At 41.8% G+C, this 27490-nt stretch overlaps 1 protein-coding gene across 1 annotated transcript in view; it reads left to right on the forward strand.

The window, feature by feature from the left end:
- Positions 1-26229, forward strand: part of rhbdf1b (rhomboid 5 homolog 1b (Drosophila)) — a 34263-nt gene extending 8034 nt beyond the window's left edge. Inside the window, exons 4-19 of the mRNA XM_037690757.1 lie at positions 12755-12989; positions 14821-15027; positions 16776-16898; positions 17346-17488; positions 17618-17872; positions 17990-18101; positions 19652-19726; positions 20088-20249; positions 20428-20528; positions 20653-20716; positions 21013-21107; positions 21260-21335; positions 21598-21698; positions 25190-25343; positions 25427-25650; positions 25744-26229. Of these exons, the coding sequence (XP_037546685.1) occupies positions 12755-12989; positions 14821-15027; positions 16776-16898; positions 17346-17488; positions 17618-17872; positions 17990-18101; positions 19652-19726; positions 20088-20249; positions 20428-20528; positions 20653-20716; positions 21013-21107; positions 21260-21335; positions 21598-21698; positions 25190-25343; positions 25427-25650; positions 25744-25939 (2323 nt within the window). The 3' untranslated portion in view covers positions 25940-26229. The remainder of the gene's footprint in view (positions 1-12754; positions 12990-14820; positions 15028-16775; positions 16899-17345; positions 17489-17617; positions 17873-17989; positions 18102-19651; positions 19727-20087; positions 20250-20427; positions 20529-20652; positions 20717-21012; positions 21108-21259; positions 21336-21597; positions 21699-25189; positions 25344-25426; positions 25651-25743) is intronic.
- Positions 26230-27490: the final 1261 nt, after the last annotated feature.

Below are 27490 nucleotides of genomic sequence, written 5' to 3' on the forward strand. Positions count from 1 at the left end.
TAGTTGTGTAATGATGCCATCATCAAGGACTTTCACTTTCTGTTTCACACTTTGACATAATTATACACATTAAAAATTATAAATATACTATAACCTTATATTTAAATGTGCTGCTGGTTGACCATTGTTTCTGAAGGGCTGTAAAATATAAAAATAATTTTCAACATTAACTTTTAGATGGTTTGTAACAAAATTTAATTCAGAATAAATAAACACTTGAAATGAATAAGTGTTTAAATAAAGACATGCATAGAATCGAGTCATAGAATGGGGAAGTAATTGCTTCACTCCACAATGACTGCCATCAATGTAAACTAATGCAGTGGACTTCCTTTCTTTGTCAAGGAGTAAAAGTGCTGCATTTTAAATAATAATGCATATTTTTATTAAATTATAAAAAATGTAAACTTAAAAATATGTAGCAGATTAATGTTTTATTCTGAAAACTGCTTGTGCACCAACATGCAAGCATGGGTTTTACCTCTGCAGCTGAATAAAATTAATCAAATTTAGTTCTGGGTTTTTTTGTACTTTCACCACTTTGGATATGCACTGGTATACGGCACCTGCTAAGGATGAGGTGGAGGTACGAATTGTCCACTGAACAATTTGGCTACTTTGTAAATGATTTGATAGTTTATTCAAATGCATTATCTAATTATGTTATGTTTAAATTCAGAAAATATACTATCATATTATATAATGAAATGAAAAAATGGATATTAACTTGAATAAAACATATCAAAACCAGAACCCTTTACTCAAGCACTGTACCATAATCATGCCCCGCTGCTCTCTTAAACCACTGTATGTTACAATGTATTATTCAATTCATTTCAATGCTTCTGGGAAATATTTTATGCCTGTTTAAATGCTTGTAAAAAAGCAACAAAATTATCTTTCTTGTAATTAATTCAGACCATTTTTATTAGGTGGTACCAAATGTCGGTAGTTACATTAAAATAGGAGAATAAATATTTACTATTGGTGCAAATGGCTATCTTCTGTTTGTTTTTCTCCTTATATGTTTAGTTGTATCTTGTGTTGAGAGTTAGACTGAACAAAGCGCCGTCCTCGGCCCCCTCGCTTTCTATAATCCTGTTATTACAGCACATCAAAGTACTTCTTTATGTTTTCCTGTAAAACCTAAAGGATATTTGGGCTAATTTAGGTGCTTAACTAATGCTTTAATCTGTACTGTGTGTTAACAAGTAGCTGTGAATATTTTTGTAATGTGTTGGTGACTATGGTGCACATGAGGACAAGTAGATAAATACAAACAAATTATTACAAACACATCAACTCTGAATATTTGTCAAAGTTAAAGAAGCTAATGTTCTCTGACTCTAAGTCCAGATCGTGTCTCTTGTTTTCCTCAACCTGTTTGCTCTTTCAGAAACATTCCTCAGTAGAGAAGCAGCATTTGGGGCTGTGCAACCCCCCCCCCCCCCCCCCCCCCCCCTTCTCAGCCTTAAAAGGCTTCTCCAGCTGGCGTCGTTCTTGATGACGAGAACTCAGTGTTTAATACAGCACATTCTTCTTCTTAAACAGTCGAAGTGTGGCCTCCTCCCACTCCTCATGGGATAACATGTAGTTTCTGTTTCATGGAAACAGGGACTTTAATGTTCATGTGTTATTGAGTGAAAATTATCATGTTAGCTGATTTGCAGTAACAATATGAGACATCGGCTATTGCAAACGTGCTGGTGACGATGCTCAGCCATCCAGGCTAAGATGATTCAAATAAATTGAAATAAAGGTAACTAGACTTTTGATTTTGAAGACTTCTTTATTCATGAACTTGATCCACACTGACTCGTCCACATACACGTCAAAGAGATAAAGGACATAGGCAGTTAACGGGAAATTGGGCAGCTGTGGCTGAGTTGTTAGAGCAGTTGTCATCCAATGGGAAAGTTGGGGGTTCGATTCCACCAGCAGTCACATGCTGAAGTGTCCCTGGGAAAGACACTGAACCCCTCATTGCCTCCGATGTGTGTCCCATTGATGTAGGAATGTTCTAAAGCATCGATTAGTTTTTGTAAAGACAAAGTAGAGTGCTGTGTGAATGGATAAATGAGGGAACAGATTGTATTGTAAAGAGCTTTGAGTGTCTTGATCAGATAGAAAGGTGCTGTATAAGTACAGTCCATTTAGCATTTACAACAGAGTCATATTCAGGCTATTGCACCTTCATGCATGTGACCAAACCATTTTGCTGGTCAACCAGGCCATTAACTACCCATGGGAAAGAGGAGAGGCAGGGCTTAATTTGTAAACTGACTGATGCTGGAACAGCGGGCAGGTTGAGGCAGTTGGGACCGTGGGTCCTCTCACAGAAAATTTTGAATAACAGAGATGCCATTTTCTGCATTTTGGTATATTTTAATTTTATACATCAACATTTACCTACATTTGTAGACACAATAAAATTACTATTTTGGAGAGGAACAGCAGATTGTGTGGGAATGAGCAGCTCCGATTCTGTCAGGTGTCCTAAACCCCCCTCCTCCCTTCCCTCACTTCACAGTTCTCAGCTGAACTGCACTGAATTCAGTCCGCTTGCTGCAATCTCGTAGCCCCGTTTGAAGCATCCACTTTTGGGTTTCAATTCTTGATTGTTGGACAATCCATTCATCCATCCATTTTTTATTAAAGTAAATTGGACTGTCTTTTTGACATTTTGATTGCTGTTGTTATTTTCACAAATTAGCATCGTTATTTTGAAACATGGCGTATAATGTGAATAACACAAACATTTCTCTCTTTGTATTTTTAATTTTTTTTACAGTAAGATTTTTTTATTTATTACAGTGCCTTGTGAAAGTATTTGGCCCCCTTGAACTTTTCAACCTTTTGCCACATTTCAGGCTTCAAACATCCATCCATCCATTTTCTTTACCCGTTTATTCCATTTTGGGTCACGGGGGTCGCTGGTGCCCATGTCCAGCAATCACTGTGCGAGGGGCGGGGTACACCCTGGACGGGTCGCAAGTCCATCACAGGGCCACACAGAGACAAACGAGACAAACAACCATTCACTCTCTCACTCACACCTAGGGGCAATTTAGAGTTACCAATCAGCCTAACATGCATGTTTTTGGACTGTGGGAGGAAACCGGAGTACCCGGAGAAAACCCACGCATGCACGGAGAGAACATGCAAACTCCACCCAGAAAGGCCCCTGGACCGGGGTTTGAACCAGGGACCTGCTCGCTGAGAGGCAGCAGCTCTACCAGTTGCGCCACCGTGCTGGCTTCAAACATAAAGATATAAAATTTTAATTTTTTTGTGAAGAATCAACAACAAGTGGGACACAATCGTGAAGTGGAATGAAATTTATTGGATGTGTCAAACTTTAACAAATAAATAACTGAAAAGTGGGGCGTGCAATATTATTCGGCCCCTTGCGTTAATACTTTGTAGTGCCGCCTTTTGCTGCAGTTCCAGCTGCAAGTCTCTTGGGGTTTGTCTCTATCAGTTTTACACATGGAGAGACTGAAATTCTTGCCCATTCTTCTTTGCAAAACAGCTCGAGCTCATTGAGGTTGGATGGAGAGCGTTTGTGAACAGCAGTCTTCAGCTCTTTCCACAGATTCTCGATTGGATTCAGGTCTGGACTTTGACTTGTCCATTCCAACACCTGGATACGTTTATTTGTGAACCATCCATTGTAGATTTGGTTTTATGTTTTGGATCATTGTCTTGTTGGAAGATAAATCTCTGTCCCAGTCTCAGGTCTCTTGCAGACTCAAACAGGTTAGAATGGTCTTGTATTTGGCCCCATCCATCTTCCCATCAATTCTGACCATCTTCCCTGTCCCTGCGGACGAAAAGCAGGCCCAAACCATGATGCTGCCACCACCATGTTTGACAGTGGGGATGGTGTGTTCAGGGTGATGAGCTGTGTTACTTTTACGCCAAACATAACGTTTTGCATTGTGGCCAAACAGTTGGATTTTGGTTTCATGTGACCAGAGCACCTTCTTCCACACGTTTGGTGTGTCTCCCAGGTGACAAACTTTAAACACACTTTTTATGGATATCTTTGAGAAATGGCTTTCTTCTTGCCACTATTCCATAAAGGCCAGATTTGTGCAGTGTATGACTGATTGTTGTCCTTGGGACAGACTCTCCCACCTCAGCTGTAGATCTCTGCAGTTCATCCAGAGTGATCATGGGCCTCTTGGATACTTCTCTGATCAGTCTTCTCCTTGTTCCAGATGAAAGTTTAGAGGGATGGCCGGGTCTTGGTAGATTTGCAGTGGTCTGATACTCCTTCCATTTCAATATGATTGCTTGCACAGTGCTCCTTGGGATGTTTAAAGCGTGGGAAATCTTTTTGTATCCAAATCCGGCTTTAAACTTCTCCACAACAGTATCTCGAACCTGCCTGGTGTGTTCCTTGGTCTTCATGATGCTCTCTGCACTTTGAACAGAACCCTGAGACTATCACAGAGCAGATGCATTTATACGAAGACTTGATTACACACAGGTGGATTCTATTTATCATCATCAGTCATTTGGGACAACATTGGATCATTCATAGATCCTCACTGAACTTCTGGAGTGAGTTTGCTGCACTGAAAGTAAAGGGGCAAAGTAATATTGCACGCCCCACTTTTCAGTTTTTTATTTGTTAAAGAAGTTTGACACATCCAATTAATTTCATTCCACTTCATAATTGTGTCCCACTTGTTGATTCTTCACACAAAATTAAAATTTTATATATTTATGTTTAAAGCCTGAAATGTGGCAAAAGGTTGAAAAGTTCAAGGGGGCCGAATACTTTCGCAAGGCACTGTATGTATGAAATGTAGCAGGAGTTCAGACACCTGCTGATGTTGTTATCAGGTTTTAAACTAGGTCAATGTGGGTAAACCCAGAACAACAGCAGGCTTAGAAAAGTTTATAAAAATATGTTTATTTAAACCAGGGAAGGATGGGGTCGGGATCTGAAAGTGGTAAGAACGAGGATTAGTTTTCTGTGGAGCAGATTCGTCAAGTAAGTTTGAGTGCAATGTCTTCTTACAGGTGGGTGCAGAGTCTTCAGCTCTGAAGGTGAGTTTCCAGGTTCCAGGTGTATTTACAGGTGCAGGTGTACAGGTGAATATTTACAGGTTTGTGGAGGAGGCAGACAGGCAGCGTGCAGATGGTCTCAGGTGAGTTGCTCTCAGATCTCAGGGGAGTGTTTCTCAGGAGGCTCAGGGAGTTCCACTCTGGAGGCAGGTAAATAAACAAACAAACATTAACAGGCACAGATAACCAAGGCCAAGTTCAGGCTGAGCTGCTTTTACCAAACATAAGCGTTGCTTCAGCGAAGTCCTGATCCACATGAATCCTTATAAAGCCAGTGAGCAGATGAGTCATCTGTAGCAGGTGAGTATGATTAGTGCTGCCAACCAATCAGGGGAAAAAAACAGCAGCAGCAGCAGCTGAAATGCCTCAGTACCCCCTCCTTAAACATAGCCTCCAGGCGATTTCAGTCGCTTCTCAGGGTGGTCCCTGTAAAAAGAGGTTATGAGAGAAGGGTCCAAAATATACGACCTGGGTATCCATGATCTCTCCTCCGGGCCGTATCCCTCCCAGTCCACTAGGTATCGGAAACCACGGCCTTGGCGACGAACGTCCAGGATCCGCCTAACGGTGTAAACCGGGTCGTTGTCAACCAGCCGGGCGGGCGGTGGGGGGTCGGTTGGAGAGTTGAGGGAGCTGACACCCACAGGTTTGATCTGCGACACATGAAAGGTCAGGTGGACCTTCATGGAGGAGGGCAGCCGGAGCCTCACAGCAGAGGGATTTATGATTCTCTCCACGGGAAAAGGCCCGATGAACCTAGGGGAGAGTTTCCTCGGAAAGTCCTTTAACTGAATATCTCTGGTGGAGAGCCATACCTTCTGTCCTACTTTATACGAGGGTGCGGATGAACGGTGCCGGTCGGCAAACCTTTTGTTCCGGTGGGCGGTGCGAATTAAGGCTCTTCTGGTCTGGTTCCATATCTTGCGACAACGTCAGAGGTGGTGTTGGACGGAGGGGACCAAGGCTTCAGGTTCATTGTTGGGGAACAAGGGAGGGTTGTAGCCTAGTGAAATTTCAAAGGGAGAAAAACCAGTGGCAGAGGAGGTATGACAGTTGTGAGCATATTCGACCCAAGGTAAATGTTTGCACCAGGATGTGGGATTGTTATTGATGACACAGCGTAATGACGTTTCAAGTTCTTGGTTACACCTTTCGGATTGACCATTAGACTGGGGGTGATGACCAGAAGTGAGACTAACCTTAGCTCCGAGGGTAGTACAGAATGCCTTCCAGACCTGAGAAATGAACTGGGGTCCACGGTCCGACAGGGGGATGCCGTGAAGGCGAAAAACGTGGGTGACCATCAGCTGAGCGGTCTCCAAAGTGGTGGGTAATTTGGATAGAGGGACGAAGTGTGCAGACTTGGAAAATCTGTCAATGATAGTAAGAATGACATGCCCCAAGGTTGGTCCGGGTGAAGGCGATAGAAGTCCCTGATGAGGGACTTGTCGATGATGTGACGGGAGGGGACCCAAGAACGTTCTTCTGGGCCGTATCCCTCCCAGTCGACCAGGTAATGGACTCCTCGGCCCCATCTCCTGGAGCGGAGGAGTTGGCGCACAGTGTAGGCGGGTGCCCCATCAATGAGCCGGGCAGGTGGGGGGGTTTCTGGGGTGAAAACAGGAGGGCAAAAAGGGCTTGATTTTGGATATGTGGAATGATGGGTGGATTCTCATGGATTTGTGTAGAGATAAATGGACAGAAACTGGGTTAATGACTTTGGATATGGGGAAAGGGCCAATAAAACAGGGAGCAAGTTTGCATGATTCTACTTTTAATGGGAGGTCTCTGGTGGAGAGCCATACCTTCTGGCCCTCCTGATAAGTGGGTTGTTGAGACCTCCGCCAGTTAGCCCCTTTAATGTAGGCTACAGAGGTCTCATCTGGCTCTCCGCCATACGCGTTGGCAGCGTAAGGCTGAGCAGAGGGCACTTGAGCTTCACGTTCCTGGGTGGTGTTTAAAGGGGGCTGAAAACCAAAAACCGTGTAAATAGGGGACAGACCGGTAGCAGAGGAAGGGACAGTGTTGAGGCCGTGTTCGACCCAGGTGAGGTTGGGGGAACCAATCAATCAACCTTTATTTATACAGGTAAATCCCATTGAGCCTCGAGGACTCATTTACAAGAGAGACCTGATTTCAACAAAGAAAGATGACAACAATGGACAACAGCAACAACAAAATGAGGTTGGGGAACCACTGGCTGGGATCTTTCTGACAGAGGATCCACAGCTTGGCCTCAACCTCCTGGTTTGCCCTCTCCATCTGGCCATCAGTCTGGGGATGAAAGCCAGAGGAGAGGCTAATGGAGACCCCCAGGAGGTTGCAAAATTCTCTCCAGAACTTGGAGACAAACTGAGGTCCTCTGTCAGAAACGATATCTGTGGGCATACCGTGCAGGCAAAAGACCTCACGTGACATGATCCCAGCCAGGGTCTTGGCTGAGGGAAGAGGGACCAGGTCAACCATCTTGGAAAACGATATCTGTTTTCCAGACCGTGCAGACGAAAGACCTCACGTGACATGATCCCAGCCGGGGTCTTGGCTGAGGGAAGAGGGACTAGGTCAACCATCTTGGAAAAACAGACAACAACCGTCAGGTTGACAGTATTGCCAGTAGAGGGAGGAAGACCAGTGATGAAATCTAGACTGATGTGGGACCATGGGCGTGACGGGATAGGAAGTGGACGGAGGAGACCAGAGGGGAGACGACGTGAGGACTTTGCTTGGGAACAGGCAGGACAGGATAACACAAAAGAGCGCACATTCGGGTTTAATGTGGGCCACTAGAACTGTGCGCAAACTAATGAAATAGTCTTAGAAAAACCAGGATGACAAACTAGGTGGGAACTGTGGCAAAACTTGAGGACCTCCTGGACAAACTCAGGGGTACAAATAATCAGTCAGGGGGATGGGCGGTTGGAGGAGGGTGCAACTGGTTGGCCTGTCATAGGTCCAGCTCCAGTTGAGTGACAGCCAGGCAGGCAGAGTTGGGAAGGATAAACTCCCCGGCAGAAGGAGCGAGGATCAAGAATCCTCCTCATTGATGCAAGAGAGGGAATCAGGTTTTGTGCTCTTGTGACCAAGTCTATAGGTGAGGGCAAAGTTAAAAACGGGAAAAGAAAAGTGCCCATCTGGCTTGTCGAGGGTTGAGGCGTTTGGCCGACTTAAGGTACTCAAGGGTTTTATGGTTGGTCCAAACCTGGAACTGGATGCCCTCCAACCAGTGACTCCACTCCTCCAGCGCCAGCTTAACAGCGAGCAGTTCACGTTCCCCAACATCATAATTACGCTCAGCTGGTGATAGGCTTCTGGAGAAGAAAGCACAGGGATGAATAACTCCTTCCTTATCCTGTTGGCCAAGTACTGCCCCCACACCCACACTAGATGCATCTACTTCAACAATAAATGGTACCTCTGGGTTGGGGGTATGGAGGACAGGGGCAGAAGAAAACAAGGTTTTTAATTTTTTTAAATGCTGCATCAGCTGCCTCTGTCCATAGAAACTTCTTCTTGGAGGAGGTGAGAACATGGAGGAGGTTAGCAATGAGGCTATAATCTTTAATAAATCTCTGGTAGAAATTAGCAAACCCCAAGAACCTCTGCAGTTGTTTCCGGTCTTTGGGTACTGGCTAGTCTAGTACTGCAGACACCTTGTCATTACTCATCTCAACTAAATTTGGTGAAATCTTAACAGAGAAAAGATGTGGAGGACTGGTGGAAATCGCATTTTTCCAGCTTTAACAAATAAATTATTTTGTAACAACTGGGTGAGAACAGATCTGACATGTTTTTTTGTGTGAAGTTAGGTCCTTGGAGAAAATTAGAACATCATCCAGGTTAACAAAAACAAACTGATTTACCATGTCCCTTAGGACATCATTGACCAGAGACTGGAACACAGCTGGGGCGTTGGTCAAACCAAAAGGCATGACCAAATATTCATAATGACCATTGGGTGCGTTGAAGGCCGTCTTCCACTCATCTCAGATGGTACGCATTACGAAGGTCAAGCTTGGTGAATACTGAAGCGCCTTGGATGAGGTCAAAGGCGGATGACATTAATGGAAGGGGGTATTTGTTTTTTATGGTTATTTTGTTTAACCCCCTATAATCTAAGCAGGGCCTTAAGGATCCATCCTTCTTCCCCACAAAGAAGAAACCAGAGCCTGCTGGAGAGGTAGAAGGCCTGATGATGCCGGCTTGAAGCGAAATCTTGATGTACTCCTGCATGGCTTCTTGCTCAGGAGTTGACAGAGAGTACAGGGCTCCTTTAGGGGGTGTAGAACCAGGAACCAAGTTAATAGGGCAGTCACAAGACCTGTGTGGTGGTAAAGAGGTGGCTTTGACTTTATTAAAAACCTCCTTTAAGTCATGGTACTCCTCTGGGACTTTAGAAAGATCTGGTTAAGTATCTTTAATATTGTTCTTAGGCATGGAGGAAATGACTGCATCACAAAGACAAGATGACAAACAGTTATCGGACCAACCCACAATCTCCTTCTGTTGCCAGTTAATATGTGGGTTGTGTTTTGAGAGCCATGTGGCCCCTAGGACCACAGGAGAGTGGGGTGATTTGATAAAAAAAAAAAAAAACTGCAATGTCTCTTTGTGATTACCCCCTATGGTTAAAGTCACTGGTTCGGAGATTAAGAGGGTGACCATCTAAGGCAACAATAGACAGTGGTTTAGGAGATTTAAACAGTTTTATTCCTCATTCTTGGGCAAACTGAAGGTCCATGAACTCAGAGTCGGCCCCTGAGTCAATGAGTACTTTAATAGGGGTGCAGGTCTTACCAGAAATAGACAGCTCAGCTGGAAACATGAAGGGTGAGGGGATTACTGGATTCTGGGTCTGACTCAGCAGGAGTCTCCTCTTCTCTGCCGAGTCTGGCCCTTTAATGGACAGTTAGAGATGTTGTAAGAGTCCTAGCCACAGTAGAAACACAGCCGGTTCCGACGTCTCCTCACGTTCTTCTGGAGTAAGACAGCTGCGTCCAATCTGCATGGGCTCCTCTCGTGGTGGTGTCTCTTGTGGACGTGATGGAGAGGGGGGTCCCAGGGGAAGCCGTCTGGGCGCCTCTCTGGGTTCCTCAAGGGGTCTTGAGACTCTGCTGGATCTCTCAGCTCGTTCTCGGGATCTCTCCATCAAGCACAGATCCACCCTTGTCGCCAAATCCTCCAGGTCCTGCAGTGAGTCCGGGTATCGCTTGGTTGCCAGGTTGTCCTTGATCTCCTCATTAAGCCCTCGGTAGAAAGCATCAGTTAGTGCCTCTTCATTCCATTTACTACCAGCAGCAGTAGCATGAAAATCTATAATGTACTCTGTTACTCTTCATTTTCCCTGCTTCACTGTAAACAATCTACGAGCAGCCTCTCTTTCTGGGAGGATGAGGTCAAAAACTCTGCACAGCTCTTTTGAAAACTCATGAAATGAGTAGTAGTACCTTGAATCCTTTTGCCATTCTGATGTCCCCCAGGACTTAGCTTTTCCAGACAGGAGGGACACGGTATATGCCACCGTAGCACATTCAGAAGGGAAGGATGAGGGCTGGAGCTGAATCTCACATTGTGTTAAGAACGGACGGCACTGGTCCGGTGCCCCTGAAAACTGTTCTGGTGGAGCCAACCGTGGTTCCCGGAGTGGGTTACTCATGGTTCCAGCATAAGTAGGACTGCTGGCATGATTTGAGTCCTGAGGGTTAGAGTGAGGAGTTAGTGTCTTAAGCATGTTCATGATCTCATTCATGCTGTTCTTTAATTTACCGATGGCACCTTCCACACCAGAGCGCCATTCTGAGCACGGTGCAGAATCCATGCTTGGCCAGATCAATCTGTCAGAGATCTGATGGCAGAGGATCCTACACACAGACTCAGAAAGGTTTTTAAACTGTTTATTGAGTAAATAAACAGCTTCTGGTGTCTCAGGTCCAGGGGCAGGAACTGTATCTAAAATGATACAGAGGGGAAAGATTAGTGTTTGACAGAATAATGAGTAGTTATCTGAATACAGATGGTCTGATGAAACACTAACCTTTCTTGTTGTAACGGGACGCTTCAACGGAGACACAGAGCTGCAGAGACCAAGGGAAATCCAGAGGCGTAGTCGAGGATGAGCAGGGTTCATACACGGGATCAGAAGAGGAGACAGTACCGATAGGGAGAGGCAAAGGCAAAATCTAAAAACAGGCATAGGTCGTCAACAAGGTCAGAAGGCTGAGGCACAAAAGGGACAGGAAAAAACGTGGTCGAGGGAAACAGGCGTGGATCAAGATTAAAGAGCTGTGAACAAGGAGAGTACGCTGGATAACTGTGGCTGGAAGCAAGCAGTTGATCTGGCAATGTAGTGGAGAAAGCAGGAAGTATATATACACCCAGAAACAGGTGTAAACCATCAGCAGCTATCAGAGAGAGAGGTGTGGCATGTAAAGAGGCTGGTAGAAGCAGCAGAGGAAAAACCCAGGAGAGCAGCGAAGAAAAAGTCAAACAGTGAACAGAGTGATGAGAAAAGGAAAAAACGGAGTGTAAACTGTGACAATAACTTGCTGTTATTGCTAGTATCACTCAGCCCTCTGTTAATAGTAAGCGACCATCGGGGCATTAACAATCAGTCGTTAGGCTGACCGTCCTCCTTTTGCATGTGAACAATACTTTTGGCTGTCACCAGCAAACTGATTGATCCACTTTAAAAAAGTGCTGATTATAAGACAGAGATAAGAGTTTATTGCAGTTCCTCAGACTGAAGAAGTTTTTTGGTTAAAAGACAAAACATTTCAACAAGAACTATCCAGAGGACCTGACTTAACTTTGTTAGGTGACTTTTTAATGTTTTCCCAACCCAAAATATCAAGAGAAGTTTAGTCACCTAAAAAACCCAGCTATGTTGCACAAGAGATAGATCATGTGATGTATAGCTAAATAATTAAACCCAAATCCAATCCTTATTTGTCACTAGAAGCAAAAATTATTGCTTCTTCCAGAATTTCAGCCGCAGGGAAAGACTACTGTTCAGGATTTTGTAGCTACTAAGGCTGAAAATTGCAATCCTTTGAACATCTCATTTACCAACTGGAGAAGCACAGATGGTTTTAGACTTTTGAACCTAGAGGTGTCCATCATGGCCCAGCTAGTTTTAACATGTCATCTTACAATCAAAAAACATAGATAACTTTGTTAATTTCATTAGCATTTTAATGATTAAAATGTGAATAAATTCTTGTTTTCTGCCTTCAATTCTCCTGAATATTTCTCTTGTTTACATTTTCACACCTATGATTCCTGCTGCTCTCATGCTCTTCTTTGCTTTTTTGTGTGCTTAACAAACACAAGATTTATTGTTTTTTTTAAACGAGCTTCCACATTACTTATAATATAAAATTACACTTCTTTTCTTTCTCTTTTAACTGGTCTTAGCCAAATGCAAGACACTGGACTACTGTAAAAACATAATGCAGAGAGGATATGAGGAGTAAAAGATACCTCACGTTAAAATGAGATTATTATAGTAGATCAGATGATAAAATTTTTGTTCAAATATGCATAAAGATCCACTAAATCCTACCCACTGGCTCATTTTGGCATTTATTTACAAGTAAAATATTCATTTCAAGCTTTCATTTAACCTCAATGTTGTTTTCTGGCAAAATCTCTCTCTATGTCTCTATGTGTCTATCCTCAGGGGTACAGCTGACTGGTTCGGAGTGAGCAAGGACAGCGGCAGCACCCAGCGATGGAGGAGGAGGAGCCTGCAGCACTGCAGCCAACTGTACGGGGGTCTGAAGACGCAGGTGATGAGGGACATGGAGCTACACAGCCAGGACAATCTGTCCTTAGCCAGCACTGAGACCCCCCCTCCCCTTTACCTCTCGTCCCAACACCCTAATCATCACCACCATCCCTGTGGCATGCAGCGGGTAGGCCAGCACCTTGTGGTGGGGTGGTGGGTGGTCACAGCAGAGGGAAGAAGAAATAAACCTGTCTTTATTCTGTCACATTTATCTCCCTCATCCTTTCACCTTGGATTTGATGCTTTACTTTTCCTGTTTGCCTTGTCATCTCACCTGGGTTGTTACTTTATGTTTCTTTGAATATGTCTTTGAAGTTTCAACATTAGAACTTTCACTTGAAGTACTATTTATAGCAATTTTGTAACCCATTGTAGCATTGGTAGTACTGTAAACAGTACATTGTTGTCTAAGTAAAGGTTTTGGATTAAGCCTAAAAATAGATTTGTCTTATTGCAGCTCTGACCACTATATATCATTCCCTGGCAGCAACCATAATATTAACGTCTTGAACAAACTATTTGACTGAAGCTAATGTAATCATTTTAAGGTGGCTTCTGTTTCCTCCTGAGAAAATTTTAGTGTGACAGCTGGCAAGGTTTTACAAACACTGATTCAAAACGTCTTTATTGAACAACTCTGCCATCTCCCACAGTCTAACTATCCACAGCTTAAACTGAAAGGAACACAAACAATTCCAACATTTAAAGTGTCCATTGTCTTTGTCTTTTATATTTACTGGAGCTTACCTTCTTCAGTGTCACATTTAATTATCGTGCACATTATCCCAAAAGTGACTTAAATGTCCTAAACTTGGGACAGGGCTCTTAAAATCTCTAACGTGTCCTGGTTATTGGCACTGAAAGCAAATGAGCCTCCTTTTTTTATAACACTCACTTGCATTGAAACATTATTGAAATTGTAGGCAGAGCACTTTCATATTGCACCTGTATACAAAGGCCTCATGGGTAAAGGTAGTCTGTTACCACAGCTGCTCTCAAAACTAATCCTACCAACAACGCCAATGTTTCATTTATGAAAAGGGTTCTTTTTTCTTAAGTCAGAATGAGAAGGCAGAAGCAACCAAGGAATGACAGGGAATTAAAATATAACACAAGTTTACTACAAATGTCTTGAAGTAGATATGACATAATTAAAAAATAATGAAAGTAAAAGGTTAAAATGAACAATTTACACCTAAAACCAATATTTTTTTTAAGTAGTACTTAAGATTTCTAAACTCCCCTGATAATAACAAATAAAAAACTGAATGTGACAGCTCAGCCTAAATTAAGCAGGAAGTGGTTCAAGTCACAGCACATGATAAACATTCACACATCTACTGATATGTGAGAGAACAAGTGCACATAGTATTCAGGTATGTATTACTGAATGTACAGCAGCAGTTACCTAAAAGAAATGAACGTAACTTTTATTGAGACAGTAAAACTTTTAATAAAAACTGGCAGCTTTAATTGAGTATTTATTGATTTCAAGACTTTTTGGAAAGATGCAATCTATATAAGTTGCCTAAAATATAGGGGTTTAAAATTTAGCATTTCAAACAACTAAAGAAAAAGGTTTGTATGGTTCTTTTGATACCAGTGAACTTGCAAATTATGTTTATTTTCCTCTATAAAATCAAACTATGTTATAGTTTCTGTACTTTTACTGTTCCCTTAAGTTCAATCAGCTTTTACACAAAGCACCACTGAGTTAAAATATGATACTGGACATGATGCTTGTGAGCTGTAAAGTAAAATTAAAATATAAAACAAATATATCTGTTTAGTTGCATTTATATAAATTATCTTTAAACTACAGTACTTCATTAAGTAACTTTACAACAACAGTTTAACCCTGGTTGTGTTTCTCCTGCTTTTCACATAGCTGTATATGACATTTAAAAGGGTTTTGATGAAATACATTAAACATGGTGTGTGTTCTTGTGTCTGTGCAGATTGTAGACCCCCTGGCCCGGGGACGTGCCTTCCGCACGGTGGAGGAGGTGGACGGGGTCGGCGTCCCACAAACTCCCCTCACACCTGGCACCGCGTCCCTCTGCTCATTTTCCAGCTCCTGCTCCGCCCTCAACAGGCTGCCACGACGACGGAAGAGGGAGTCTGTCGCCGTCATGAGCATCAAGGCCGCAGCAGCACTAATGAAGGTGCTTTGGTTGTGTATTTACTTTAAGAACATACTGCACTTTGCAATATGTGCACTATTAACATCAGTACATGCAACACAGTCTAACTTAGTTGTCTCTAAAACACAGATTTCCCTGCAGGTAAATGTTTCCTCCGTCTTTGTGCATTAATTTCAGTAATAACTTCTCCAATCAATTATATTAAAACATTTGTTATTGATTCTGGGAAATCAACTCGTGCGCACATATTTTAATCTCCATAAAATAATCTGTGTATTCATATTTGCACATGCATGTCACGTAGAACATCAGATCAGCTTGTCTTTCTGGGGATTAAACTCTGGTGAAATATGTTGCAGTAGAGTATGGACGACCCTCTTTGTGGTTGCTACAGTATATGCAGATGTGTGTGTGTGTGTGTGTGTGGGGGGGGTGTATTGTGGGAGTTCCTCGTAGCAGATGGCTCATGGTGAAACAAAGCGGATGCTCAGATATTTCCTGGATTGAGACCAGAGGACTCCAGAAGAGCAGAGCTAATCCACAAACACACAGAGGCTGCTGCTGCTATGAAAACATCACACACCACAATTTGGAAAATGAGCTCTTTGTGGCTTTTTACTACTTCCACTAAACCACAGGTGTACTCAGAGGCTGTTATTATAATCTCAAGTGATAATGGCTGTAAAATAGTATCAGAGAAGAGGTTGGTGGGATTAAGGCTTTTCTCTAAACCAAATAAAATACCCACTGTTTGTTTCTTTCATAAAGTCATTTTTGAAAGAATTTTAAGCAGAAAATCAACAGCAAACTGTCGTGGAAAAAAGCAATTCCCAAAACAACCAGGCGTAAGCTTCATCAAATTCATTTACAAAGCTTTGGAAAGCAGCCATCAATCACAGAAGATCAACACATTTACAGGAACACACTTATCAATGCCTTCACCTATCTGAGGCTCTGACTTCCTGAACAGAAAACAAAAAATCAGTTTTGTAGACCTTCCAGCTGCCTCCCGCCCTGTCCAGCTGTTATCAAAACCCAGCTGAGTCCAGAGCGGGAGGAATCTGGGAGCCAGCAGCTCTCAAGGACTCTCCGAATTTACTTCACTATAATCATATCAATCACACCTTGAGGATAATAAAAACTATCTCTTGCTGTCCCTTCACTGACCCGTCACACCATGACTGATTATTACAAAACATTTTAATATTCACAATCACAGTTCAGAAGCAGTCAAATTTATGGAGCATGTTTAGTGCAAATAATACACATTCCCTCTACAAAACTTATTTGAATGATTATTACAACTAGTTTGTAGTTTGTCAAGTATTTATTGAATTGACTTCCCCAATATTTATATAAATTGCTGTTTTTTATTTTTACTTAGAACAGCTGCAATTCCTGAATGTTTGAAGCAGAGGTCTGGTGTCATTTGCTACATGACTCACTATCTGCAAATGTCCTCTCATTTTCCTTCATTTTGTCAATTTAATTTCAAACTTTTATATGGATAAGGACGTCCTGGCCCACATACATCAGAACAGACTGAAACTTGATACTACCATGTTTCCCAGTCAGGAAATACGATGATGGTAGTATTATGTTTTTAGTGGTATTAACTTAATTTTTGTTGTTCTGAGATTTTTTTTTCTTTTTTTCACTTGCACACATGTAAAAGGGGAAATATGAACAATCTGCTATCTACTCTGCTGCTCCTTTGTTATATAGGGCTTTTATTAATGATAATGTTCATGTTTCATTTTGTTTTTTAGGGTCGAACATTGGGCGACCGCACTGCCGGTCGACATCGCAGGCGGAGTTTCATGCCTCACAGTTTTTTTGAAGACGACACCATGGATTTTCCTGATGAGCTGGATACTTCCTTCTTCACCAGAGTGAGACTGCCGAGACAAAATTAACAGAATATATATCGCATATAGTTTTATTCAATTTTGAGCAATACATTCAAATTGAAAATCTTTTACTAATATGTAAACGTATTAATGTCCATCAAGTAAGCTGTGGTGGCTCGATGAATAAGTGTCATATTCTTGTAGCCCTGGGGTTGTCGGTTTAAGCCCACGTTGCATCAGGAAGGGTGTCTGGAGTAAAACCATTGCTAAATCTTTCATGCTAGTTCATTTGTGGTGTAAAGGGTAACCCTAACCCTAATCCTAACTAAATAGAAATTTGTCAGTTTGCTGGCTTTTTGATTCCATACCCTGCTCGGCTATCTTGAAGTGCATGCATCAAATAAATGAAACCACATCATATTGAATGTACAATATATGTATTGCATATTTTGTTTTAAATACCTGCTGACATAGTTTCCATATGTACAGGATGGCTTGCGGGAAGAGCTGTCCAGCTTTGCCGACGACGTTTTTGAGACGCCATCAGAGGCAGAGCTCCAACAACTGGATGAGAATGTGCTGACAGGAGGTGCACTGGATAGGAGCAAACTGGAGAGGAGTCATCTCATGCTGTGGGTTAATCGTTTAAATAACGAAAATATTCTGCACACATAACGGAAGAGAGCCACGTTTTAACATGCTATGTTTGATAACTTTTCAATGTCTTTTATTACTTGGGACTCTTTCCTTTTTTGCTCCAGGCCTTTAGAGAGAGGTTGGCGTAAAGCAAAAGATGGCTCTGTGGTCCAGGCCAAAGTTCGTCTAAAGCAGGAGGTGGTGAGTGTCAACAGCCGTCAGCAGCGAGGACAAAGAATCACAGTTCCTGTTAAAAAGCTGTTTGCTCGAGAGAAGAGGCCGTACGGGTTGGGCATGGTCGGTCGGCTGACGAATCGAACGTACCGCAAGCGCCTGGACAGCTTTGTTAAGAGGCAGATTGAAGATATGGACGACCACAGGTAGGACGTCCACCCTTTTTTCCTTTCTTTCTTTAAAAACTTCTTGTCTTGTTACTGGCTTTTTTTCTCTAATGCAACGGTAAATGAATAATAAAAAAGCCATGCTCTTGTCTCCAGGCCTTTTTTCACCTACTGGATCACATTTGTCCATCTGCTCATCACCATCCTGTCCGTCTCCATTTATGGTATTGCTCCCATAGGCTTCTCACAACATGAAACTGTAGACTCTGTAAGTATACCCCACACTTTTTATAATGGTTATACAGTGCGTTGCAATGCTATTCACCACTCTTGGCATTCCATTTATTTTCTTGCTTTTCGACTAGAATAATCCATTTTTGATAGAATTTGTAGATTATAACTTAGACAGCATAACTACAATTATTAAGAGTAACAAGATATTCACTATGAAACAAATGAGACAAATAAATAAATAGAACAGAAAACCTGATGGTTCATAACTATTCAACAGCGAGGTGTTTAGTGTTACGGTCCTGCTGGAAGGCGAAGGTCTCAAAATTCTGCTGAACTTAAACATGTAAGATTTTTTCCGTAATTTGCTCCATTCATTATTCCTTCAACTCTGACCAGTTTCTTTATCCCTGTCGATAAAAATCATCCCCACAGCATGATGCTTCCAACACCATGCTCCACAGTAGGGATGGTGTTCTGTAGAATTCCCAGAAACTGGCTTGAACACATGCAAAAAGGGCATCCATCTAAAACAATCAAGCATCATGCATAACAATCAAATGTTTTAGGCCAAATGGCCAGATGTCTGTGAATTCTATGGGAGGCTTGCTTGAAACACATCAGTGAGGGCTATTTATGGGACAGATCTGGTTTGGCAGACTGATGAAGTATTTCGAATGAAAGACGAACGTTTCTCCCGTAAAGAAACTTCAGGTCTCTCTTGTAAATGAGTCCTCGAGGCTCAGTGGGATTAACCTGTCTAAATAAAGGTTGAATGAACTTTTCCAGATGACACGATTTAACCTTTTTTGTTTTTATCTACCTGGAATATTGAGCTTACAAACCTTTTACAATAAAGTTACCTTGAACCTTGAACCCTTGTGTTCTCCACATGATGAGAGCTGTTAAGTTTGTTTTAGACATAATGTTATCTGTGATGGTCAGAATGGTCGTTTTAGTCTCATCTGACCACAGAAACTTCTTCCAGTTTTGGGGGGAACCCCCAATATGCCTTTTGGCAAACCTGTCTCATTATATTCTTTAAGGTACCGCTTCTATAAAGCCCAGCTCTGTGCAGTTTTAAATGATTTTATCAACACCTCCATCAGGTTATCGCTGTCTCCTTATAGTTTTCTTTGACTAATGTCCACCTTGCTCTGCTTGTATGTTTTGGTTGATGACTGTCTCAAGGCAGGTTTCCTGTACTGGCATCATTTTTCATTTTTCTAATGATCTACCAAATGTTCAGAGTTTGGAATATGTTCTAAGAACTTTTTGGGATATTTTCTAAAAGACGTACCTCACCACCACTTTGTCTCTGACCTGTATGGAGAGTTTCTTCGTCTTCACGTCTTTTCTTGCTTGGTGGTAGCTCCTAAAAGGTGTTTCTCTCCCGATTTCACTTCATCAATCTGGAAGACTTTGTGTTGGTCTGTTCCTTATAATCAAATAGAAAATCCATCTGTAAGGTCCTAAAATATGTGACCGTAGTGGTGTTTACTATTGCAAATCACTGTATAATTGTATGTTAGTTTGATGTGAATGTTGTTTGTTTTTAATAATTTCAGTCATATTTTTTTCTTTAAGGTGTTGAGGAATAAGGGAGTTTATGAAAATGTTAAGTTTGTACAACAACAGAACTTCTGGGTGGGTCCAAGCTCGGTAAGTATTGACAATGCTCAATCTATTCTTCTCCATCTCTAAGAGCTGTTGTTACTATTTGCTGGCTTGAGGAGTGGGTTTTTATTTGATGCTTTTAAGGAAAAATGTTAAACTTAGTATCCTGATGCATGCAAACTTAGTATGTTGTACTTTCTGTAAATAGACTTGATTAACAAACAGCAGCTCGAAACGTTCTTTGGAGACTTCTTTGCAATTCATACATGTTCGTTTTTATAAAATGAATTGTTTAACATTCATTTCTCACGAAGATCTTGTTTCACCAGTGGAATATTTATTGGATAAGAAACTGGTACTTTGCATCCCTGGCTTGTTTGTTGATGGCGTTCTGGCTGTCCTGCAGGAGGCGTTGATCCACTTGGGAGCCAAATTTTCTCCTTGCATGCGTCAAGACGAAGAGATCCACAAACTGACTCAGGAGAAGAAAGCGAGAGAGCGAGAGTCGGGCTGCTGTGTGAGGAACGATCGCTCTGGCTGCCTGCAGACGTCACAAGAGGAGTGTTCAGTGAGTGAAAACAGGTTTTACCGTCTCACAGGGGTTAATATTTTCTCATTATTTCAGGCACGATTAAAAACACGTTTTGTCACGGAAATCAAGCTGCAAAGAGAAAAGTCTATATGTTTAAGCAAACTGCTATCTATCCAATTCCTTGATGTGTTTTTTTTTCTGTCTTTGACTGCAGAGCACCCTGGCAGAGTGGGTAAAGTGGCCCCAGCACCCCAGTGCTCCATATTTAAATGGAAACCTACGGCAGCATGGTGCGGTCTGCCATCAGGACCCCAGGTAACATTTAACTGCTGCTTGTTTCACCAAAACACTGAATTTGTATCACAGTTTCCTTCAGGAAAGTAGCTACAGCTGCAGTTTTATTTGTGTTTGTTTACTTTGACTTTTCTTGATTTTGTAGAATTTGTCAGGAGCCAGCCTCAGTTTCACCTCACGAGTGGTCTGATGACATCACACGGTGGCCGGTTAGTCACAGTCACAGCAGTTGAAACACATACTGAATGATTTTATGAGTGTTACTCATAGCAGCAAAACTACTAAATTCTGGTTTTTTAACATGGTTGAAGAAAAATTGACATAATTGCTGAAGCAAACAGTAAATCAGGGGTTTCCACAGTCATGGAAAGTACAAAATTCGGTTTTAGTATATTCCAGGTCTACATTTAAATATTAATAATAATTAAGTACAAAGTACTCTCCTTTTTTCAGCTTTTGTTGTGGTTAACAAGCGCAACAGTCTCCATGTAATGTTGCTCTGTAGATCTGCACAAGGTTCAACTTTGGGAATCACACCAACCTTCCACACATAGACTGCACCATCACTGGCCAGCCGTGCTGCATCGGGACCAAAGGACGGTAAGACTCTGCTACACAGCTTTTCTTGTAAACATTGTCATACGTCATTTTTAATGACAGAGAAGAGAAGCTCACATTGTTATAGATGAAACCACTGTGTACTATGATTTAGATAAGTGACTGTAAGGTAAACAGTCTATTTCATGTTTCAGATGTGAAATCACCTCCAGAGAGTACTGTGACTTCATGCACGGCTACTTTCATGAGGAGGCTACACTCTGCTCACAGGTAGGACAAACTGTGATATCTGTTGCTTTTTATTGAGGTGGTGTATTTAAAACAACCCTCCAGGTGAGGCTAGAAGTCACAACCTCAGCATCGCTCTGTAAGTTACTGTTTTATAAGTACTGCGCGTTGACCAGTTGCACCACTGGAGCCAGAGCCATTTTACTGAAGACCATGGGTTGTACATTGGTGTTTTTGTCCACTAGGGAGCAGTTCATTTGAGTGATAGCACAGTTTTTCATATGATTTTCTCTATGTCTTTTAGGTGGCCTGTATGGACGATGTGTGTGGACTGCTGCCTTTCCTCAATCCAGAGATCCCTGATCAGTTTTCCCGGCTGTGGCTGTCTCTGTTTCTTCATGCTGGGTGACTGAACTTATTGTTAGCCTCAGAACACTGCTTTTTAAAGTAAAAATGGAAGAGAACTGTGAATTGTACAATCAATTTATATTGTTAGGTGCACTGTTAGTTCAAAAAGTTTTCTGAACCCCCTTGACTTTTTGTAATTTTGCTAAGTTTCAGCTTGAAAGAACAATCATTTATTTAATTTTACCCATTAATCTACACTCGTAGTGTACCTCAAAATGAAAAAGTGAAGACAGAATGAATAAAATGGGAATTTAAAAACAATAAATAAACATTACAGAAACTCAGCATTTATCCACTGACTGAGTGAGCAATAAGTCTACTTCACTCTGGATTGACATAGAAAGTTCTATATCTTACTGTCCATTGAAATCTTTGCTCTTCCTAAATAAAGCAAAAGCCTGTACATCTGTCTGTACCAATCCAGTTACATTAGTCACAGCTAAAGCGTGGCAGACAATCAGAAAACTAGAGGGCAGGTCACAAACTACTTCTGGTTTCACCCCAATATATGACAACCCTGACTTCTTTCCTGGGACACTAAATTTAAATAAGAGTTCCTTGTATTTGTTACTTGAAATAACTGATCCTGTTATCAGTGACAAATATAAAAGAAAGCTCTACAGAATGATAACTTTCTGTGCTGGACAATGCCTCGTCCTGAACTGGATACCTGAAAGAATCCCCTCCAAGACACAATGGCAGAAAGTTATACTCAACTATGTTGCTCTTGATTATTTGACATGCCGACTACAATATGATTTCTTTATTAACCTTTATTTAACCAGGCAAATCCCACAGTGAGATCACAGATCTCTTTTGCAATGGAGGTCTGGACCTGAAGGCAGCCTAACATGCATGTTTTTGGTCTGTGGGAGGAAACCGGAGTACCCGGGGAAAACCCATGCAAGCATGGGAAGAACATGCAAACTCCACACAGAAAGACCCCAGGTCCAACCGGGGATTGAACCCAGGACCTTCTTGCTGTGAGGCAACAGTGCTAACCACTGAGACATCATGCTGCCAGAACGCCAATATAAAATGGTGTTTTTTGTGAAAACATGGAAACCTCTTTTGTCATATCTTGGAATTAATAATAACACAATTCATTCATTCAACCTTTATTTAAACAGGTTAATCCCATTGAGCCACGAGGACTCATTTACTGTACAAGATAGACCTGGATTTTAACAAAGAGTGATGACAACAGTGGATAACAACGACAACAATAGACATTCACAAACTTTTGTATCATAGTACTGTTAATGTATATGGTCTTGAATTGTACAATACTCATTCTAGGTGTTGTTTCCTTTTAGTTTTCTTTTTTTCTGTGCATGCAGCTAACAACAGATTGTGACTCCCAAATGTGTTTATGGCCAAAGAGAAGGAAATTAATGAAATTCAGCTCAGCATTTTTGGGATCTCTAAGATGTTTCTTGACCTTGATTGCGATCCACCTGTGTAAAATAAATTGGACATAATTTAGAAAGACATGCCTCTCAATATAAATGTTCCAAGCTAAGAATCAGAGCAAAACCCCGAGTCATGAGGTCAAATGAACTGTCAATACTATCCTAGCAGTGAAGCATGGTTATGGCAGCATCATGCTGTGGGTGTAAAGAACTCACAGACAGGATTATTGCTGTTGGACTAGAAAAGGCTACAAACACTTCTGTTACACTCAATTTTCAGTGCTCAGTGGCCTTTATGATTCACAAATTGATGAAACAATTCAGTTTATCTATATAGCACCAATTTACAACAAACTTGTCTCAGGGCACTTTACAAAAACATTCATGTACATAGAAAAGCCAATTAGTAAAGTTCTCTATCTAAGGAATCCAGCAGACAAGTTGAATCTTCAATTCATCGCAGTCTCCCATCCTGAGCAAGCACAAAGGGAACAGTGGAAAGGAAAAACTCCCTTTAAACAGGAAGAAAGGTCCAGTAGAACCAGGCTCAGGACAAGCGGCCATCTGCTTCGACCGGCTGGGTTTGAGAGGAACAGGAAGGAGAAAAAAATGAACACAGAATGGCAGGTCCAGGTGTAGGTGCAGGTGTACCTGAAAGACAAAAACACATCAAGGATAGAAAAAAAAATTACAAATACAAAACAGGTTGAGCAGAGTAAGTAAAGACAGTAGCATTGTGAAGAAATGAGGTCAGTTTGTCCTCCAGCAGTCTAAGCCTATAGCAGCATAACTAAGGGACAACTCAGGAAACCCAACCCAACCCTAACTATAGGATTTATCAAAAAAGAAAGACTTAATCCCAGTCTTAAAACTGGATAATGTGTCAGCCTCATGGACAGAAACTGGAAGTTGGTTCCACAAGAGAGGAGCCTGATAACTGAAAGATCTTCCTCCCATTTTGTTTTTGGAAACTCTAGGAACCACAAGTAAACCTGGAGCCTGAGAGTGAAGTGCTCTGTTAGGAAAATATGGAACAATAAGATCTGTAATATAAGATGGAGCCAGGTTGTTGAGAGCTTTGTAGGTTAGAAGTAAGATTTTGAATTCAGTTCTGGACTTGACAGGGAACCACTGGAGAGACACTAAAACTGGAGAAATATGATCTCTCCTACTAACTCCAGTTAAAACTCTGGCAGCAGCATTTTGGATCAGATGAAGATGTTTTAAAGAAGTGAAATGATGTTTTGCCATGCCATGCTGAGCAGTCAAGGGAGAAGGTTGTGAGTGAGAGGCAACCAAGAACCTGATGTTCTTGCTGAGCTTCAGAGATCCTGAGTGGAGATGGGACCAAGTTCCAGAAGGACAAGCAGAGCTGTACACCTCTACAGATCTGGGCTTTATGGCAGAGTGTCTAGTTGGAAGCCTGCTTGAAGGACTCTCAGACTGTGATGGGCAAGATTCTTTACGCTGATACAATCAACGTTGAACAAAACCAACACCATCCAAACAGTGAAGCGTGATGGTGGGAGCATCAGGCTTCGGCATCAGGCACTGGGAACCTGGTCAGGGTTGGAAAAAATATATAAATGAAGCAAAGTACAGTGAAACCTTCAAACCTGTTCCACAGAACTCAAGACTTCTGACTGGATCCAAGGTTCATCTTCCAGCATGACATTAAGAAGCCCTAACAATGGTCCAGATCCAACCTGACTGAACTTGAGAGGATTCAGAAAAAATGTCAGAAAATTTTCCGATTCAGATATGGAAAAAAAAAAAAACGTGACAAACATCCTCAAAAACTCGAGGCTGAAACTGCTTCCAAAGATGCTTCAATTCAATACAAAAAGTCTGAATATTTATGTCAATGTGATTTTTCAGTTTATTTATTAATTTTTTTTAGATTTTCTATTTTTTTCAAATATGTTATGTTAATTTGTAGTGAGTGTAGAGTACTGGGGTAAATGTTAGTTTCAACAATTTCACAATTGGGCTGCAATGTTACAAAGTAGAATAAACGAAGGGGATTTGAAAACTCTTATCCGCTGTAGATACTATTTTCAGTCTGTGTCGCTGCAGGATCCTGCACTGCCTGGTGTCTGTGCTGTTCCAGATGATGGTACTGAGAGATTTAGAGAAGCTGGCTGGCTGGCTCAGAATCTCCATCATCTACATGCTGAGTGGCATCGCTGGCAACTTGGCCTCGGCCATTTTCCTGCCGTACAGAGCAGAGGTAAAGCCATCAGCTGACATCAGCCTGCATGGTGTCAGTGAGCTTAACAGAGCTGTATAATCTGTGTTTTGTTCTTACTCCAGGTGGGTCCCGCAGGCAGCCAGTTTGGCATCCTGTCCTGTCTGTTTGTGGAGCTGTTTCAGAGCTGGCAGATCCTTGAGCGACCGTGGCGAGCATTTGCAAAACTGTTTGCAATCTCCGTCTTCTTCTTCTCCTTCGGTCTGCTTCCTTGGATCGACAACTTTGCTCACATCTGTGGTTTTGTGTCGGGATTCTTCCTGTCCTTTGCCTTCTTGCCATACATCAGGTAGGTGAAGAAAATCATTTATTGTTCCTGAGTGTGTAAAGATCAGTTAACAGACAGTCTGTAACTTCTTCTTCTTTTTTTAAATGCCTCCAGCTTTGGGCGCTCTGACCTGTATCGAAAGCGAATCCAGATCTGTGGCTTTCTGCTGGTCTTTCTGGGTCTGCTTTCCACTCTGTCCGTCCTCTTCTACGTGTACCCTGTGAAGTGCGACTGGTGCGAATACCTCACCTGCATCCCGATAACAGACAAGTTCTGTGAGAAATACGACTTAAATGCACACCTCCACTGAAGACCTGTTGCTGTAATGTCAGAGATGGTTGAGCTGTTCTGTCATGTGAGGATGGAGGTGCTAACTGGACTTGGAGCTGCAGAACAGTTTGGAGCTGAGTAGGAACAATTCTTATGGCACAGCCAACAGCTAGTCAGGATCAGTACAAATTACTGAGCTCCAAATGTATTGGAAAGACATAGGAGAGCCCTATGTCTTTCCAATACCCTAACCCTAACCCACTGAGAGGAAATTCTGCACAAGAAGGATATTTAAACACTTGCACAGAAACAAGTAGATAAAAAAGAAGTTTGTTGAGAAAGAATACTGACTTGTGGCTGCTCAGTGACTTATATGGATTTTTTTTTTTGTCAATTTAAAACTGATGTCATATCGTCCCTCAGTGGCCAAAAGAGACATTACAGTTTCAGAAGAGAAGAGGGTTTTTAAATTTTGTATTATTCTTCATCAGTGTTCAATTTTGTACGTTGTGTCTTTAAACTCACAAAGAAGCAAAGCTCCAAAATACGTTAGTGTGCCTTAAAGACACTCACAGTCACTCATACATGTTGTCTTGTATAAGAACACACACACTGTGTTGAAATACTTGTACTTTTACAAGACAAACTCCTGTAAAAACGTTTTTACTGCAGTATTTAGTGGCTGCATTTGTTTACTATAATGGAAACTCATCAGCTGTAGCTTTTTCTACACTTTACTCACAAATGACTTATTTTTTTACATTCATCCTGTAAATAAAACCCTTGAAGTTGAGCCTGTTTAATTATGAATAAGTTGTAAATTGTATACTTGTGTGTGTGCTTTTTAATTAAAGCTGGTAGCGTTTTAGCTACTTAATAAAACAAAGTTTGTTGATGTAACTGCCTGGTGACAGAAAAGTACCTCTGATTGTCTGACTGTCAAAGATTTGTTCTTACTTCTAACAACAAACCAAATCATCCAGACGAGGTCTGAACTCACAACCTCAGCATCCTTATGACCTACTTTCTTTTCAAATACCTCATAGTTTTCTTGTCAAATGTGGCATACCCTAAAACTGATAAACTGGACAAACCACAATACTGCTACCTAGTGGTGTAGTCTACATTTTTGTACAGGGTATACTATACCATACCATACCATACCAATTTATTTATATAGCACTTAAAACAGCAACAAGGCCAACCAAAGTGCTGTACAAAAGAACCAAACATGCACAGCAGACAGGAAAACATAAAATAGAAATACATATACAAATAGCAGCAGAAGCTAACTAAAATGGCCAACAGAGTAGAGAACAGACCGGACCAAAACAAATCACACCGTGTTAAAGGCAAGCGAATAGAAGTGGGTCTTCAAGCGAGACTTAAAGACTGAGAGTGTGGGAGCCTGCCGGACACTCAGTGGCAACTCATTCCACAGTCGTGGACCTGCAACAGAGAAAGCCCTGTCACCTCTGAGCTTACGACGGGTTTCTGGGACTGAGAGAAGCATCTGGTCTGCTGACCTCAGAGAGCGCGGTGGGACATATGGCTGCAGAAGATCAGTGAGATAGGATGGGGCGGAACTGTT

Source organism: Nematolebias whitei, chromosome 17, assembly GCF_014905685.2.
Source record: "Nematolebias whitei isolate Nwh7 chromosome 17, NemWhi1, whole genome shotgun sequence".
Taxonomy (NCBI): Eukaryota; Metazoa; Chordata; class Actinopteri; order Cyprinodontiformes; family Rivulidae; genus Nematolebias; species Nematolebias whitei.